Source organism: Hylaeus volcanicus, chromosome 7 (genome assembly GCF_026283585.1).
Source record: "Hylaeus volcanicus isolate JK05 chromosome 7, UHH_iyHylVolc1.0_haploid, whole genome shotgun sequence".
NCBI lineage: Eukaryota > Metazoa > Arthropoda > Insecta > Hymenoptera > Colletidae > Hylaeus > Hylaeus volcanicus.
In genome coordinates, this window is record NC_071982.1 from 5589640 (window position 1) to 5607937 (window position 18298).

General features: G+C 45.5%; 1 protein-coding gene and 1 long non-coding RNA gene across 4 annotated transcripts in view; one reads left to right on the top strand and one right to left on the bottom strand.

The window, feature by feature from the left end:
* The window catches only part of LOC128879185 (uncharacterized), a 190937-nt gene that overhangs the window by 37175 nt on the left and 135464 nt on the right, over positions 1 to 18298 (bottom strand). The gene's annotated exons all lie outside the window — the stretch shown is intronic.
* Positions 16623 to 18298, top strand: part of LOC128879183 (uncharacterized) — a 53292-nt gene continuing 51616 nt past the window's right edge. The window contains exon 1 of the mRNA XM_054128099.1: positions 16623 to 17874. Coding sequence (XP_053984074.1) covers positions 17694 to 17874 — 181 coding nt within the window. The 5' untranslated portion in view covers positions 16623 to 17693. The remainder of the gene's footprint in view (positions 17875 to 18298) is intronic.

The window sequence follows — 18298 nt, forward strand, 5'->3', positions numbered from 1 at the left end:
CGCTACCTCTGAAAAAGTATGTATCCCCCATTTCTGTCCTTTCTTCAACCCCCCGAAGTGTCGTCGAGACTGTGGACGAGCAACTCGCCGGATGATCCTTCGAAATGACCCAACAAAATTATACACAATGGACCGAGCAACATCAAAATGTTCGGCGGGTATTGCCGGTGGATTTCTTCTGGATCCTAGGACCGTGGCACGAAGGTCGTCAATGGGGCCATTAAAATGCTTCGAGGGTGACGCGCCAAGGTTGGTCCGGCAGGATACTACCCTTAATGCCCCCGGAATAATAGCGTCCGTAAGCTGGCGTACCAAGGAGCCGTGGTTGAACTCGATTCAGCGTGGAAAACAGAGTCGTTACTTCTCGACTGGCAGTATCATAGTTCCGCGAGGACGAGGATCTCCCCGTATCGTCGGCTGATCAGTATGCGGAAGGTGAAACGGAAAACGTTGCCTGGCCACCGTCTCTCTCCCTTCAGTGGAGGCGTCGTGCTCCTTCTGGCCCCCAAGTGGGAGCGAGCGCGTTTAAAATTTCCCGGGGGATACAAGATGGACCGATGACGGGGGAGAGCGAGTCGGGTCAGAGCCGCGGGAACAGAGGATGAAAAACGAGGAGACCCGCGATACGTGCGCGATACTCGAACGCAGGTCAATCCCCAGCGGCGCCGCGAGCTCCCCAGGTGAAACAATTACGCAGCCATTCATAGGTGCTCTATATTATCGTACGTGGTCGAACTTCCAAATTAGGCGATCCCGATGAATCAATACACCAAGTATAATTTATTTATCTTGGTCTCAGGAAGACCTAATTTGCTTAGATACTACCAAGAGTTATCTAAATAAAAAAAAAAACTGTTGTATTTCGGCGAAAAACCGTATTCGCTGATCCAACTCCTGATTCGTTAACCTAATTTTCGGATGAAATATCGCAGTGTCTCGTGCAAATATTTAATTCCATATCGATAAAAATCAAGGAGCTGATGAATGATAAATATATCGAGATTCGCAGAAATCACCTGATACATTACACCAAGGAAGACTCGAAACCTGCGTGTTTTATTTAGCTAAATATCCAACAGAAACATCTAAACATCTTTGCTCCTCCCAGCTCACCGAAAAGTTCACCAGTCACTCCCATCAACGGAGCCCTCGGCGTAGCCGCTATAATCGAAATTCGTCGGAGGTATTCCCTATTCCGGGGGCAGAAAGCGAAACTAAAACGCAGAGGGGATCGCTACGAGCCCCGGTGCAAAAACTGTAATCGAATTCCCTGTCTAGTTCTCCAACTCTCTTTTCTAGTCGCGCAATTCGACGAATTTTTTCCCAGCTGCGACAGTTAGGGTAAATCTTGTTTCCGAAAACGTGGCCCGGCCTAGTTCCGATCGAATTGCCCAAGTTCCCGTGCACAATCACGATGGCGTAACCGAACGGAACGCGGAACTTCCGAGTGCCGATTAATACCGGCAGATTGTTTTCTCGGATTACGTTCTTGGAAAATGTACAGGGAAATCTACCCGACACGGATAGCATCAAGAATTCTTTGTTTTTCGATCGAAGATCAAAACGTTGCGAGTAATCGCATACTTCAGCAAACATGCAGGAGTTTGTCTTAAAGAATGATATGCCGTAGATTGCTGAAACATCTGTCGGACCTGGTCCGAAGGAATAATTGTTGCTTAAACTTAAATATTGTAGATTAAACTGTATTCTTTCGATATATGGAAGCAGTATTAAATTGCGAGCAAAGATCGATGATGCTCCCATGTTCGATTTTCAAGTTACCTAGCTTCGAGTTATCCAGTTCGAGCCGGAAGGAGACGGTAAAAAGCGGAAGAGATCGGGGTATCGAGGTAAAATCTCGAGCGCTTTCGAACGTATCCGGCCTTTGAATAACTCGTTGCGAGGATACACGGGACAAGGAAGGAAAAGAAGATATCCGGGTGAATCCTGGATGAACGGAAACGCGAGAAATTCGAAGGATGTACGGCAGTGGCAATATCCTTATCTTTCATCTATATTTCATTTTTAACTCGCGCATTTTGCCTCGTAGAATTTGTAAAGATTGTAAAATTAAATTTTAATTGGCCGTATAAGTAGTATATGATCGTATGTGGTAGGACAAGGCAGTAGAATAAGGCATGTAGGTGAAGCAAGTAGTATAGGGCCATATGTGGTCAGACCAGACAGTAGCATTGGACGTATAGGTAGAGCAAGTAGTATAGGGCCGTATGTGGTCAGACCAGAAAATCGCAAGCTTTATAACCTTACAGTATCATACTTATTATACCTACACAAGTTCACTAGAGTTATTATAACATAAAGTTACTTCTGTTTGAGGAGAATAAGTGCGAGCCGGCCATCTGCAACAATTATCTCGCTACATTCAAGGGATTTGTGTCCCGTTTTTTAATAGCCTCCGGGCGTATCCCCTCGCGCGCGTACACAATTATTGCCTGAACAAAGACGAACTACTCGACAATTAAAGGAACAGCAATAATCCGTTATCAGTGCCGTCAGGGACGAACAGGGACGGCCGTCGTGAGTTAGAGACAGTCAGTGCGCGTTCCTACGCTCTCGTCTTCGAGGGAAACGCTCGAAACGCGTTGTTCCAGCCAACGAAGATCAACGAGTCCATTAATTCGGCGGGCCAATTAACGCGAGTTACGATCGAACCGCGCCCACAACGACGCGGAACGTAGAAAAGGGGACGGGCGGGAAAAAAGAGCAAGAAATTGTTGGAGGAAAAGGAGGAAGATCGCAGGGGTGGAATGAATATTCGTTTATTTATTTTATGGTCCATATCGTGTAATTCGATTCTCTGCCAGCCCCGCGGGCTTCGTTTCTCGGGGGCTGAAACTTTTTTTCTCCGCTCTGTTCGCCACCCCACGCTCGGGTTCTGTATTTCTTTCAGCCACCGTCGATCCGACGACAATATTTGCTTCGGTACTTTTCGTCGTCCCTGCTGAATTTACGTTTCGTTTTTCCTCACGTACAGCCAGACCGATCGTGTTATTTTATTTACAACAGTTCGATCAATATGATGATTAGTTGCTCGATACGCATGATGCGACACCAGAGATCCCGTGCTCTTTTAACAAGTGAAAATATCCCCATACACCTTGGAGAAAAAAAAGGTGAACGTACGTCTCATTGGTCGGTTCCCTTCCCTCCACTTCGCCAAGCGCAGACCACGCCCTCTAGGGATCTTTTCTGACTTGTCAAACTATACACGCATTACTGTTATGGTCTTCGCACTTCAACCACTCGTGACGCGATTTTCCGGAAACTGGAACTCATGACCTCTGTCCACTATTTAAAACATCTTCAATATTTTATGTGCACGGTGTGTTTATAGAGCGTTGATAGTTTCCAGTCCCATTGGTCACATCAAACTCCATCAAGTTCTTTTAAGGTCGTATAACAATCTAGTTCCACGACTCAAATTGAGGCCACTCGGTATATTATGTTCTCCAGTGACATATAGTATTTTTTTTTTTTTGACGTACGAGTGCTTCCAGCTTATCACGTCGCGCGATATTTTCTGCCATTTTCCGTGCCCCCGCGCGAGTTTGTCGCGGATCTACGTTTTATCTAACGGGTGTCCGGAAGGTGCGCGGCACGATGATTAAAAGCCATCCCGATAAAGCTGTGTCACGAAGTTCAGAAGCGTTCTTGCGGAAAAGTTTGCGGATGCCATAAAGATTTCTGGGACCGCTTCAGCGGGCTGGTGAGTCACGATGGATAAACTTTGTTTGTATACGATTGTGGGTCGACCGGTCTGAGGAAATTAGGTCAACGTATACGATGGATATCAGTTCGAAAATATAGCTGACGATGTAAACGCATGATTCACAAGCCGTTCAAGGTGAGCTTAATGGCTGCCTTGCTCTGTATAATCATTCCATCAAACGCAAAAACGCACTCGCCATCCCTTCTCGCCACTATTTCATTCTGTCCTCTTTGTCATTAATCAGTCGCATCACGCGTCGCCCGGCCTCCGATCCAGCGATATTTATTTTCCTCGGCGTGTTTAGCAATAAACAACAGGGGCTGCGAGCGCGAATCCATCGAGATTAATAACGTGCAACGAGTAAACACGTTCTATGCTTTTACAAGGGACCATATTGTTTGTCCCAGTAAGTTCAAATTCATTTGATTATAAACACGATGAAAGAAAAGTAAATAATTGAATAAGTTTACTGACGCATTAATAAACTACTACGGTGCGTCAGTTTTACTGTGCATTTTCATAGCGCGCAAGTGGCATTTAGAGATTTTTTTTTCACCCGTCATGTCACAAAACGAAATGGATTTGAGCAGCCAATGAACGAAATTCAGCGATTCGTAGAAATGCAATAACAGCAATGACATGTATGTATCCGCAGTCGCGAAAGCGTGGGCAAATAAATTGGACACGATGATCGATTCAAATGTTTTTTATGCAGGTTTCGGCTCTGTAAATGCACGTAGATACAACTTGTCAGGCGCTTGACATGACGAGGCCGCAAATATCGCGTTGCAGAGAGATATAGTAACGCGAAACGGAGTTCCCTAGGCTAGCCACCTCTAGCGTTCGATATTTTAAGTCGACTAATGTGGTATTTTATTACAGATCCCTTTCTTCTATGAACAAGTAATGTCTGTTACGGACTGTCAGCTTTTTTCATTCAACAAGCCCGCGCTGGTTTCGAAACTTGTGCTTCTTTGAAAAAAGAAATCGTCGCGATATTTTTCTTAACCGGAGTACTGTCCTTCTTTGCAGGTAACCGTAAAAAAAAAAAAAAAAAAAAAAAAAAAACATGAACAAATCATACTAGAGACGCCCCGCGACGCAACGACGCTTAATAATTTCTCGTGAAGACGCTCGAGAAGAAAGGGAAACTCGTGTACCGGGGAACATTAATTTTCTCGGGGGCGAATGAAAATATACAGGTGCAGAGCGAACGAATAGTGGCCAGGGAGACGGGAAAAAATACAATAAAATAAATAACGAAGGAGATAGCCGGAGCCGAGAAGAATGGAAAGGCACGCGGGAGAGAAAGTCAGGTTTGGCTGCTGTCTAATATAGAAGATATATGAAGTCAGGCCGAACACAAAGGCTGGAAACGTGCCGGCTGTGACGATCACCGCGCCAGCATCGCGCGCCACGTAAAATGAGTAGGTGCAAGCTTGCGAGGGTTGGCTGACTGCCGGGGCCTGTGGCCTATCGTTTATTAATTAACCGACTTAATTAATAATTCAATAACCGCCACCGCCATCCCACTTCCCGACACACCCCTTCGTGCTTGTCTTCCACCCCCTGGCATAAACTAGTCCTGGCAAAGCTTCTCGAAATCCATCGACTAGCCGCTGCAGTACTATTGTTCCAATGAAGCTCCAGGTACATCGTTTTGTAATCATTGCGTCCTAATTTACACGAAGTAAAAGAAGTAACTCTGGTTTAAAAGAAATACAACATTCCTCTCGAAGAGCACCGGACAGGCAGCGCCGCCAGTGGACTGCGTTGTAACTAACCTCTCTTTAGTACCATTTGTGCTACCCACGCGGCACTGGTATCTCTTTTGTCTTTGACTTTGTTTATTTCAAGGTGAATGGGAACTGAAGTCCCATATTTCGCCACTATGTGTTTGCTCTTTCCAATTGCTCTTTCTCTTTTTATTGTTTTTTCTTTTTTCATTGCTTATCTTATGCCATATAGGGTTTTCGATGCTTGTATTCATATTCGGTCCTAATCCAACCATGAAAAATCGGGACGGACGCCCGGGGATTCGAACCCAGGGCTCTCAAGCGTGGTAGTCAGCTACGCTAGTCACTGCTCCACTGTCAAAACACTAGCTTCGCCCTGGGCATTTCCATCACGAATTCACTTCATAATTACATGATATTCAAAACACTTCCTCTTTAATTTCTGTTCGCTCTGTTAGTAGGACAACTCGAGTAGCAATTCACCGACAGCGAGAAGTGTAGATATATTTCCTTTTTCTCGCGTAAGAGCGCGTTGCCTTCAATCCAATTTCGTATTAATTACTTCGAGACATCTCTCGCCCCACGGTATAAATCTTATCCATCTTCTCGAAGGGCGCTCGTCCTTGTTTGGCTAGGGATAGTAATCAGCAATTGTTGGAGCCGCCAAATATTTGTCTCTGACGAAGCTGCCCTACAATTAATAACGATAATTTTCATCGATGTTTACAGCTGGTGTTAGACCGACTCGGTGGAAAATCGTTCAATTGCTTGGCGAGTCAATGTCTGCGTCCGAACCTCTATGTACCCATATATGTATCAAATATAGGTTCGGAGGCCCTTGCATTCGACCGCTTTACAGACTGATTGCGTTAGAACTCTTAGGTCAATATGAGACAGACTCCAGCATGTGTTTAATTGGATTTCCTTTCCTTACTTTTAGTCGGCGGCGTATCGTTATACTGAATCCATAGTCGGCTCGGTGAGTTATTAATAGAGACTGAATGAAGATTCAAGCGAAATTGAATGAGTTATTTATAAAGAGTAAAGCCTTGGGGTCTCGAGACAACCTTCGGTATTCATCGATTATTCATCACGAGGAAATGAAGCAATAGTCACTAACTGCGGTGGACTTCTGTTCGAAGTGAAAACTGTCAAGCTCGGACGGCCACAGACTACGTCTAGCTAACCCAAACCAACGGCAAAGCTTGTTAGCCGTTACAGTCTCTGTTGAGGATTTGTTGTCCTTGGTTTAAGTTCGACTTTGACACTAAACGGAGAATTATTGGAAATCAGCAGGCAGATTCTAATCCTTTAGCTGCTCACGAACTCCGCAAGTCTAATCCTACATCCATTCTGCGAGGCAACCGCGTAGCATACAGTACTCTCAATGGCAATTCAGGTATCGTAAATTCCTACAAGAGAGATATGGATCGAGTTCACGCAGGATTTACGTGCTGGTATCCTCTAATAAGAACCGCAATGTTTCCGCAAAGCATACTTGCACGTTGGATTGGTAGGGCGAAGTTGAGTTTGAATAAAATCGAAGGCGCGTTGGGCGCTGAAGGCCACCCCCACTCTGCGGATAGAAGCTACTTTCTACATATGGCAACGCTATAAACTTCAGCTTTGTTACTCACAGGGCTGTCGTGGTGCAATTCTATCTCTCTTATCTTCTTACGGTAAAAGGAACCTGACACGCGTGATCCTCGCCACAATCTTCCTCAAACTGTCTGGTTCAGTCCAGTGACAGGCGGATCGAGAGGTGCAACAGCGTGTGTGCTTGACACTGACGTAGAGACTGGCACGCTCACAACGTTGACGCTCGCAAGGGTGCCATGACACGTGGCTGGTGTAAACCGACCACGGGCGACGAGAGCGGAGGTACAGGTCACGCGTAAACGTGTATAATACAACAGGCCGCATTACCCCGCGGCCAAACCGCCTGGTCGTTCGAATAACATTTTCCTCCGAATGTTTCGCAGTTTGTCCGACCGTTTAAACGGGCTTGTGGCGGAGATTTCGAAAAAACCTCCGGCCGCTGGCATAACAGTGGGCATCCTGCTTGCTCGTGTAGCTTTCAGGCTGTTTGTCGATCGCGACCTGCTCGTAAATTAATACCGAGCGATTCGTGTACGAGCACTCGTTATTTGTGTTCCGGCCGGACGAATCGGACGCCAGTAAGATTCATAACGATCCATGCTGCCGTTATGGCCAGATATGTTTTCGTAATTAGAAAACAGGACGTGATTGTAGCTTTAGTCGTTTCCCGGTTACGATTTATGCTAATGGACGTTCGTGCGTACCGCGCAATCGTATGCAGCTTTGTTCCACCTTTCTGCTGCAGGTACACGAGTGATCAATATCGTGTGAAACATTGTTGGGATCCTCCTATCGGTTATTGCGAGATATTTGCACCGCGGATGGAGATTGAAACGTTCCCGAGGGACTATATCTTTCAGGTAAATTGATAGAACATTTACACAATTGTATTGCTGGGAGAAGTCCTCAATCAAATGTCGTCAAGTGGTCGTGAATCCTCATCGTTTGGATATGTCAACGTTGACGTACCTTCAGGGCGTTTTGAGCCCCAGATAGCTGGACGCTGTTTCGCCTTCTAAAGATTTATGGCTAGGTCAAGAGCTTAATAGATGCTCGACGTAAGCCATGCATCCCTGTAGACGGATAGTCAACTAGTCAGGCTACTTACAGCCGCGTAGTCCGACGCCGGATGATAAGAATTTGAAGGCGCATTGTCCATTGTCCAACCTCTTCTGGCTTAAGGGGACTCGTTAATTGATATGCTTTCTTTGACGATGATCTTTATTACTTTTGTAGAAAAAAATGAAAAATGCTGGGAAGGGCTTATATATGAACGTAGGCGGGACCGAGTGCTTGTAAGAAACGCGCGGACAGTGAGTCGCTTCGAACGCATATGACCCATCATCCGCTGGTTGCTTCGGCTTTTAACAATTTTCGTCTCCGCTAATTCGTACAAGCCTGTTCGTCGCAGCAAGCAGTGCAAATGCCATTGCCGTCGTATTTTAATGAAACTTCGACCAGAGCTTTATCGATCAGCCGGCGGGGTGTGTTTCTTCTGGGTTTGGGTAATCGGGACGCGACACAACGAACGGCAAATCGGAAGCGATCATTCAACGATTCCTCAACGAAAATCCATGCGTGCGGTCGTTACCGACAAACTACGGCCGATAAAAATCGAGCCAACGCTGATGGCAGTTTCAACCGCCACGGAAACTTTCAAATGGGAAAACTCGGCATTAAACTGGACGCTGGGTCTGAACAAACGAGCCAAAAAAATGCTGGAAACTTTCGAAATCCCTCGAAACGATGCCTGCCCGCTGTTTCTGTGACAAACAGAAAGCTTTTTACGACGGATCCGCGAGCAACCGAGCGCGGCTTGCGGAGGCGCGCGTTTTTTCCGAAGTAACCACTACTGAAGTGCGGACGGAAGTCCCCATTCTATCGATTAGTAGTTAACAGTGCAACTCTGAGGAGATCGAACGAATGCAACAGCGGAGATGCCAGATTTCGCCCGCGGATTCCCGTGTCGACGCGCCGTCTATGTTTCAATCCCCACCACTAACGCATACAGATCTACAAAAGCAAGTACGTGAGTCGGACAGTTTCGAGAAAATAAAACGGCACGGGCTCTATTTGTCTCTTTTTCGTTCTCCAACTTTCATTCTTCCAATGGCCAGAGGTCACCTGTGGTCACTCTTGCCCATCCTTGGCCCACCCTTGACCAAAAGCCCCTTATCCCTCGAAGAATCCGGGCAGAGTGAAGGATTGCAGAGATGTAACATGCTTTCATACTTGTCAAAAGAGGAGTAGATGTAGAGAGAATAACAGATCGTCGGTTCATCCGTGTGACCGCTGAATAAATCGAAGCAAGAATTCGTAGAACATTGATATTACAGCAAAATCATATTTTCCATCATTGTTTAATCAAATATTGTTAATAATTACTTTAAATAGTGTCAGAAATTCGACAAATACGATCTATAAACGCGACGTTGGATTTGCGTTGCATGGCAACGTAACGATGATGGAAATTGAGAACCACTGAAGCGCACGTGCCCGACCAAAGGGACTTCAAATTGGATTTTCTCAAAAACAAAGAAGAAGTTGTTTACACAATTTCGATTTATTTTTGGAAAATGTGGCAAACATCGTCGGTTGCAGAACGATTTGCTTTGTGCTGTGTATTCCACCGTCTTGAAATCGTCACAATCTGAAACTTGGCGTAATGGTACCTCAGCTTGCTGTTGGGTATTTCGACGAACGCGGAAGAAGGATACGGGCTTAAAGATCCATCGGTTCTTGCAGGTGCGGCGCAAGCTTCGGCCAAACTATACCGCTCGGTAAATAACAATTTGCGCCAAAGTGACGGGGAGGGATTTACTCAACAGTTCCGCGATCCGCTAAGGCACTTTTCGCATTTTCGGAAATGGGGACGGTTTCGAGCAACGCGAAATTTCGAGGGCCGTGTCGAATTTCGACGACGTGGAAACTACGCTCGATTATCGGCATAAACTCGAGGCACGTTGACGCACGGCGACGACGGCAAATATTCCTGTAGAAATTAGTCGACCGATGGTGGCCATTGAACTTCAACTGGCTATACGGTGATCTTCGCGTGGGATCTATGTCCATATTTTTGCGACCATCCTTTATTTCAATATAGGAGTCGACTGGGCTAGGCCGTTACGCTCTAACACGAATATTCAATATTATATTGTACACTGTAGTTTTACTGTATTTTGTCGTATTTTCCAGTATTGAGCTATCTTGCGATATGTAGTATTTCGTTGTATCTTGATGCATTATGCTATTATTCCATATATTACTCTCAACAAACATATCATTTTTATATTGTACTAGCTGTGCCCTGCGGTTTCACCCGTGTGGAATACCATCTATTTTATGTCGTGCGCATTCGACCGCGTGTTCCTTCGTGAACCAGTCGGTGGTTGCCTTTGTTTTCCGTAACTCAGATATTTCAATCGATATTTCTGATGACTCGTCTCGTCGTGCTGCGCGTCAGCCACGCCGAACAGAGAAAAACAACAAAATCTACGCCGGTCAGTAGCCGTCTGGGGACGCAAAAGTGCATCTATAGTATATGAAACCACGGACCACAGTTAGTTCATAGTGTATTTAGGCAACATGGCCTATGTTGCACTGTCGTGGCGCCGTAAAGTTATCGTGATCGTTTTCGTCATACAGACAGGAATAATTGAACACAGATTGATTTCTCTTACGACTTCCATTAGCCGCGTAGAGCTTCTTGGATCAGCCAAGATTCGCCCGTCTGAAACCAGGTTTCACGGGTCCGCAACGATGATCCCCGAACGACGAACAGACGGGGATGAGATCGAATGCCGGAATGCCAGAGCGATTCCAATCGGGTCAACTCGGTGGACAGAGTCGATCCGAATAAACGAGCTCGAGGGACGAGTCGGATCACTCACAGAACCTTAAAACCTCCTCGACACCGTGACACTTTTGTGTGTCCCTGGCGTGATAACTATCCGCTGACAGTGGCCAGGAAAACGACTGCTCGAATCTCGCTCAGAGGGTTCTACGAGGGCGTCTTTTTCCGCCAGAGAGAAAAAATTCGCGTTTGGTAAGCGACTTCGGCGAGCAATCCTGGCAGGAGACAAATGCAGGCCACTTTAACACGAATTGTTCCCTTTTTTTTCATGGTGCTTCCATTGTAAACTCCACGCGTCGAAATAGTTCTGGGGTTTATCTCTCATTTTATACCCTCGGACTATTACACAGAGTGGCTCGTGTCCCGTGCTCGATTAAAATATAATTGATTCACTTTAAGATGGTAAATTATAGTTACACGAAAGGTTTGAACTTTTATCGACGCGAAATCGCCGACGCAATAAATATATTTAATTTAATTAATTCGCTAAATCCGTGCGTGTGCTCACGCATGTTGATGGATTTAATATCAAACTAGAAATTGGTTACAATAACGATCGAAACCGAATCGGAGGTACGAGTGTATTGCCCCTCTCAACTTTTGTTAAATCATGATCCGTGTTTGCATTGTTATATTCTCATTGGTTTGTAATTGAACCTGCTTTTTGTTCTTGTCTTGAATATAATCACGTTCATTTTGCAGACGCAATGGAACTATTTTTTGTATCTATTTTATGCTCTTTTAAAACTCTTATATGACTTTTCGCACCTTGCTAAAAACCAAATAAATTTATTTATAACTAAACACGACCTCGTTCGATCTGAATCATTCACTCGACAACAAATTAAACATCTAGCCCTTTCGTGGCCATATTTGTTACGTGACGCCCTCTAGCGACCTAACGCGAAGTGCAATTTACTTATGTTACTGGTAGCTACTAATATATTTCAAATATATTCCATATCAATGAGAAAAGAGCTTCGAATCATCCCCCGCTTAAAATAAATTCCGAGGTACTGTTTACACTTCGGTCGAAAAGAAAAACAACTTAATAGAAATAGGTCGAATAGTTTCAAAAATGTTTCCTTCGTTCCTTTCCACGAAAGTGGAACGGAATACAAGCACGTACCGCGTTTAAAGAGTCAAAAGCATGGATATGTAAAGTGCTTCTTTGAAGCACCGATCGCGAGGGGCAACAATAGGTCTAGAAAATGCGGGGCGAGTGTTAATGCCGCGAATGCTATACACGGATTCACTTTATAACGCTGACGTAACGTAATATACGCCATTATCATATTGTTATCCGAATTATCTCGTGGTCATTGTTGTCCTGCATGGAACGATAGTTAATAAATACCGCTCGTAATACTGTATTTTAACGCGACATGGCAAGTAATTGCCACTCTTTCGAGCGCACAATAGTTCGCAAAATGAATACTTAATTACAGAGCGGCGATGACGGCAGTAATTCCGGTAGTAAAATATTAGAGGGACCAGAAAATAATGTTGTTTCTTTTGCGGTAAATTCGAACAAATAAATTTATATGTTTTTATTTTAAATCAAATAATCGTTCTTGTTATCGACAACCTTTTGCCATCTAGTGTGCAGATTTTCAAGATGAAAATCAATGAGCTGATGAATGATAAATAAGTATTAAGATTCGCAGAAACGACATTACCAATAATCCGCCTAACTGCTTCAATAGCAGAATTCTTTACCCCTAGGAAGCTTCAATAACAAAATGCTTCGATTGTAAAATGCTTTACCTCAGAGTACATTCGGCGCAGTAAATTATGAGGATTTTTCAGAATGTATTTTGAGACTAACGCCATTTTGATCCGAATTGAACGCATTAGCAGGTCCATTCCGTGGAATATACGGTCCCGCTTCAAGCAGAAATGTATTGCAACGAGACTTTAAATCTTCCTCTCTTTCTCACGCAATCCCGGCGATAAATCTTGCGATTCTTCTTGACACGGTACCAAATTTCTTTTTAAAACTCCGCAGCCACGTATGATTTGTATTTGCATTCGGTAGTCCCCTTTTAAAGGGCGTCGGCTGTCATCCGATAGTCAGGTCGTAGACTTTGGCGATACGTCCTCCGGGATCGTCTTAAAGTTGTAGAGGCTATACCGTTTCTGGTTTCACAAACAGGGGCGGGAGGCTGCTCCCATCGATTTAATCCCAGTCGAATCGATCCTGACTGCACGGGCTCTCCCGGAATCGAACGACTTAATTTATAATCATTGATTTTAAATTCAACGCGGCGCCGACGCACCACGTGAACAATTCGCTCCGACGATGAATATTAATCGACGTTTAATCGATATTCAAGTGTGCGGCCACGTATTCTGAGAACGGGCTTATTTAATTCACCACCTTGAACGCGTGCTTCCTTCGTGTTACATAATCGACGACAGACCGCGACAATTCCCTTCATTTCCCGTCATTTTCTCTACTAATATTGAATATACCGGAAAGGATGTATATCGGTAGAATGGAGAATGCACGAGAATGGACGGTTTCAGAGGTAGAACAAAAATATCTTTAACCCTTTGATCGCGAAGGACGTATATATACGCCCTCGAGATATGGGCTCAGAGAAATGTTTTTTGTATTTACAGTTTATTCATAGGACGCTTAGTTTTGAAAATGAAAATTGAAAAGTTTGAAGTTCGTTCGCAAAAACTGAATTTCAGGAAAAAGGTCTTCTAAGTTTTCAATTTTTATCTCTGAAACTAAACGTCGTACGAATAAACTGTTCGTACAAGAAAAATTTCCTTTCGACATTCTCTATAAGCTGATATTTTTTTTAAACTCACATCTCTATGTCCCTCAGAATTTCCAGCAAAAGTCGCCCCGCAGTTAAAGGGTTAAGCAGGCCAACTTGAAACCTTTTAAACTAATACTAGGAAAGTTTTGCAACAACGTTACCGGGGGCTCACTTTTTACCATTCGTATTTTTGCCTCTTTTTAGCACTTCGTGCTTCCGTGAAAACAGAGAGCGTACGCGTGTTGTCCCGCAAATAGCGATCGGAATAAAAACAAAGGGAAAGGAGATGGATAGCCCGGGAAACGATCCTCTTTCGAGTAATCGGTAATAGCCTTTGACCTGTCGTAAAAATGTCCCGTTTCAGATGGACAGGCTCTATCAACGTTATTCATCACGTCGTTAACGTCACGTTCCCCATTAATAATTCCACCGCATTTGCCGTCTATGTTAAGTGGAACACGATTTCCAGTTAGCCAATGAGTGTTCAGCTGGAAACGTTTGTAATCTACGCGTCTGCGAATTATTATTCGCGGTTATTTAATGGTTGCTTAATGATGAATTAAACATCCTCTCTGTGAATTGCATGGACAGCAGTTCCGACGCTCGCCACCAGAGGGCTACGTATCGAATCCTTTTCTCGCACGTTCCCACGTTGCCCTGATCTATGATATACGAGGTCTTTTGTATGATACATAGGGCACTACTCTCGCCCCTCGGGGGTGCCGCAGACAAGGAAAAACATCGGCCATCCTCTTAAATGGAAAGGTGATTTTTTAAGTTGAAATATACCCGAGGAGACTATTTTATTCCTCGATACGTTGAATAAACCTTAATTTTCTTTACGTATTCTTCACTTCCGCAGCTGTTTGCAGCGTAGAATGGTTCGATACAAAAGTAGCCACCGCATAAATCTCGCCCGACGGTTCGCCTTGACGCAAAGAGTGGATGCATTAGCGGACTCGACCGGCAAATGACGATGCGTCCCTAGAGTTAACCCCGTTACCTCGTCGTCGAAACTCTGAAAGTTCCTCCCGAGTTTTTCTTCTCAGAATTTCCGCTCCGAGAGAAAGACGGCTAATGTCGTTTACCTTCAAAAGACTACAGGACGAGAGAATTTTTCAATTAGCCTCGTCCAGTGGCCGCAGATGACCGGATGGCGAAGTGGCGTGGCACTAGCTACGATATGTACAATATCAACAGCGTTGCGTGCTGACGTAATTAAAATCGGCGTTTCATCGGGTCGTTATTTAAGCTTCTCGTCATGGCCCGCGGAAATAAACATATTAAAAGGCTGAACGTCCCCGTGTGAATATTTCATTTTAATTGCTTTCCGTTGGTATGTTATTACGCCGTACTACTCGTGTACATTTGCGGTTAGTCGACGGAAAAACCCGTTCGTGGGAATTTATGAACTAGCCATCGATGTAAAAATGGTTACGGTAGAATCATCAGTGTTCTTCGAATGATCAGCGGCCAGATAGGTCGGATTAGACAACGCCAGTATCCGTTACATGTTCTATTACAGATTATCGACTTCGTGTTCCTACGTGACTTGATTAATCGTCCGGACTGTATGTTTAATTCCTTGGCCCAATCGATAGTAATTTGTATCCGTGCCAGTGGATCGTATCTATGAAATAATACCCGAGGAAACGCGGCACGAATCCTAGGTTAGCAGGGGATTTAAAATAACAATTGAGAAATTCGACACCGCTTACGGGAGACCGTGAATTTTCACGATGAAAAGAGTTAGAAAATTATTGCTCTAGAAGTAACAGTTGAGTTCAGTCTGTTCTTACTTATATTCGCAGAACATATCGCCACCTACGTATAAACTTAGGCACCTATATATTCCCCAAGTTTCGAAGCTTTTCGAGTTTCCAAGTCGGAAATCTTTCCCTGTCAGCTTTAAGCTTACCATTCATTTGAATTAGAAACAGGTGCTGTAACGGTAATTAATGCAACGCCCGTTTGTACACGATGCAATAAAGTCGATATTATCATTATTTAGACATCCATACAATTCCGGTATGATTTAGTGTACCCTAAGGAAAGGGTGGATACTGCTCGTATAATTCTTGTCTTGTATTGTAAGGATGAATTCCATGTTAAAGGGAATGTAGCGTAATGTTTGGGGTGTATAGGAACCCTCAGAAATAGTACACGGTAGATCACGGTAGAAACAGACAGAAATAAATGTCGGTAGGTTTACTGTTAATAAGTTAATACAATACTATGAAAGAAAATTGAATAGTGTTAAGTACTTTCTGTTTAATCCTAGGTGGAGTTCGATAGAGCATCACCAGGAGTCGTCAGTGTCGTCAGCGGTGAACCCGTGCCATGTGCCCGCGGGATGCCCATCAAAGTCAAGAGTTGAAAAGTCGATTAGTGGATCAAAAAAGCTGTAGGATCGTGTACAACAGTAAATTAGCTTATCCTGAGTCTGGGTTCCCCCACCCCTCCACTCAGCAGTTACACCCGAAACTGATACCCCGAACTCCTATCAGTTCCTCCACATCTGCCCAAAGGGGCTTCATGCTCTGCAGCATTATGAAACTGGAGATTCGACGGAACGAACCCGATTCCCAACCGATACTCGCGTTAATTACTCCGCGGATCAGCCAGACCGCGGAGCACGTGCCTTCGGTTGACTAGGCGCGTTCAGGACAAGGTAGAAACGCGTTCGGACGAGGCAAGGAACGGGCACACGACAGGGGACGGGTGGAGGGGCAGGAGGGAGGGGGGCGATGACGGCGCGAAGGGCGAGGTAAGGAGAGAAATAACGCCGAGAGCGAGCGAACGTTAATGGGGAACGGAGAGAAAGGGCGCGAGCGACGGAGAGGGCACGACGATCCCAGAGTGGAGGAGCATGCGCGGGTGGGAGTGGCACCTTATTCGTCGTGCAGCTCCCGCCAAGGCTTTCTGTCAACTACGAACTCTCGATGGAAAAGGTTCCCGGCGGCTGTCAACGACGCTGTCGCGGAAAATCGTCGTGGAAAATCGTCGCGTGAAAACTTTCGAAACGGCGCCGCGCTCATTTCGGGACGGGGAGTCCTTTAAAGTGACACGTGGACGTTTCGAAACGTGGGAATACCAATCCTATTCGCTACGCGATCCCCCAGTGACGAGTGGTTGTGATAGATCCCTTCCCGCGAGTGTGATACGATGGCCAACACCGGAGGGATGTTCGTCGAGCCGCCGTGGATCGACGTATCGAGCGCGATCGACACGGCGGAGTGAGTTCGACGGTTAGGTACCCTCGCTGGATATTCTCCGCGGACTCCGTAGATCGCTGGTGCGTGTGCGGCGCGTTCGGGATTAAGAGGTGTCGTGATCGACGGCTGGGTATCGCGGAAGTAACGTCACGTGCCGTGCGGGGAAGTGCACGTGGCTGTGTCGCGAATTGGTTGCACAGAGAGCAACGGGTGCTGTCTGTCGCGCTGGATCGAAAGTAGATCCCCAAGTGGCCAGAAGAGCCGCTCGAGGTTCGATAATTGGAGAACGGATACGGGGCGGAAGAAGCGGTTCGGGAAACGCGGCGAATCAACGTCGAATTATCGGACGTCTCCGAGGGAAGATCTAGATAGTTGGGGAGGCCGGATGACATCCTCCGCGCAGGAGATAATTAATTTCCCGTGCTAATTAGTCGCGAAGGAACTGGACGAATGAAGGGTGGACGGTTTGATCGGCAGATTTGCTGATTAAACTCGTTGCTGGATGGCCCGGAAGGATCTCGGTGAAAGGGCAGGCTAATGAGGCGAGGAGACCCTGAAAGTTTCCCGCAAGAATACGGACGTTAAGCGACTCTGTCTAACCGTTCCTGGACGAGGGATTCAAAGGGTTGAGAGGAGAACCTTGGTTAACCTAGAGAAATGCAAAATAGGCATACTCCTCCAGGCCATTTCCGACGAAAGAGTTCTGTTTAAACTCGGGACCAAGATCCTCCGACTGCTGGGCTCTCTGTTAGCGGTCCTTCGGTGAAGTGGGTCGGTGGTGTTTGTATGGGGAGGATCGGTGCGTACGAAGAGGAGGTCCCATCGTCAAATGCGGTAGCTACGATGAGAGGATCCAGGTTACAGGCGAGGAGTGTTGCTTCGATCGAGGAATCGTGCTCCAGGTGTGGACGGTGTTCAAACAAAATGTGGCTCACGCTATTGCTGCTCTGCTCACTGCTGAGGACAGGTGAGAATGCTGTATTTCGTTCTTCGATAGAGTGCAAGAGGTGTGCTAAGTGAGGACCGAACAGGATTTGTTCGCGGTACACGCGCGTGAACTGTCGTCTACCCGCCGAAACTCGTTAACGCTTTAATCTCTAATTTCGCGGTAGTGCTGGGGGATTTAATCTTTGCTCTATTCCTCTCCCGCTCTTTCGCCCTCTGTCTGCTGAGAACAGCCGGGATAATTGGAATTTTTCAACAGCAATTCACCTGTTTACGTACGCGCTCACCAGAGTCGGGGGGTAAATTGAATTCTCGGCTGTTATCGAATACAAAGACTGAAAATATTCTTACTGGCCAAAATTTCACCAAGTTTTTCGACGTTTTTCATTCCACCGTATTCTCAACTGAATATTCCTGTAACTCGGTGTGGCACTCAATCAACAGAA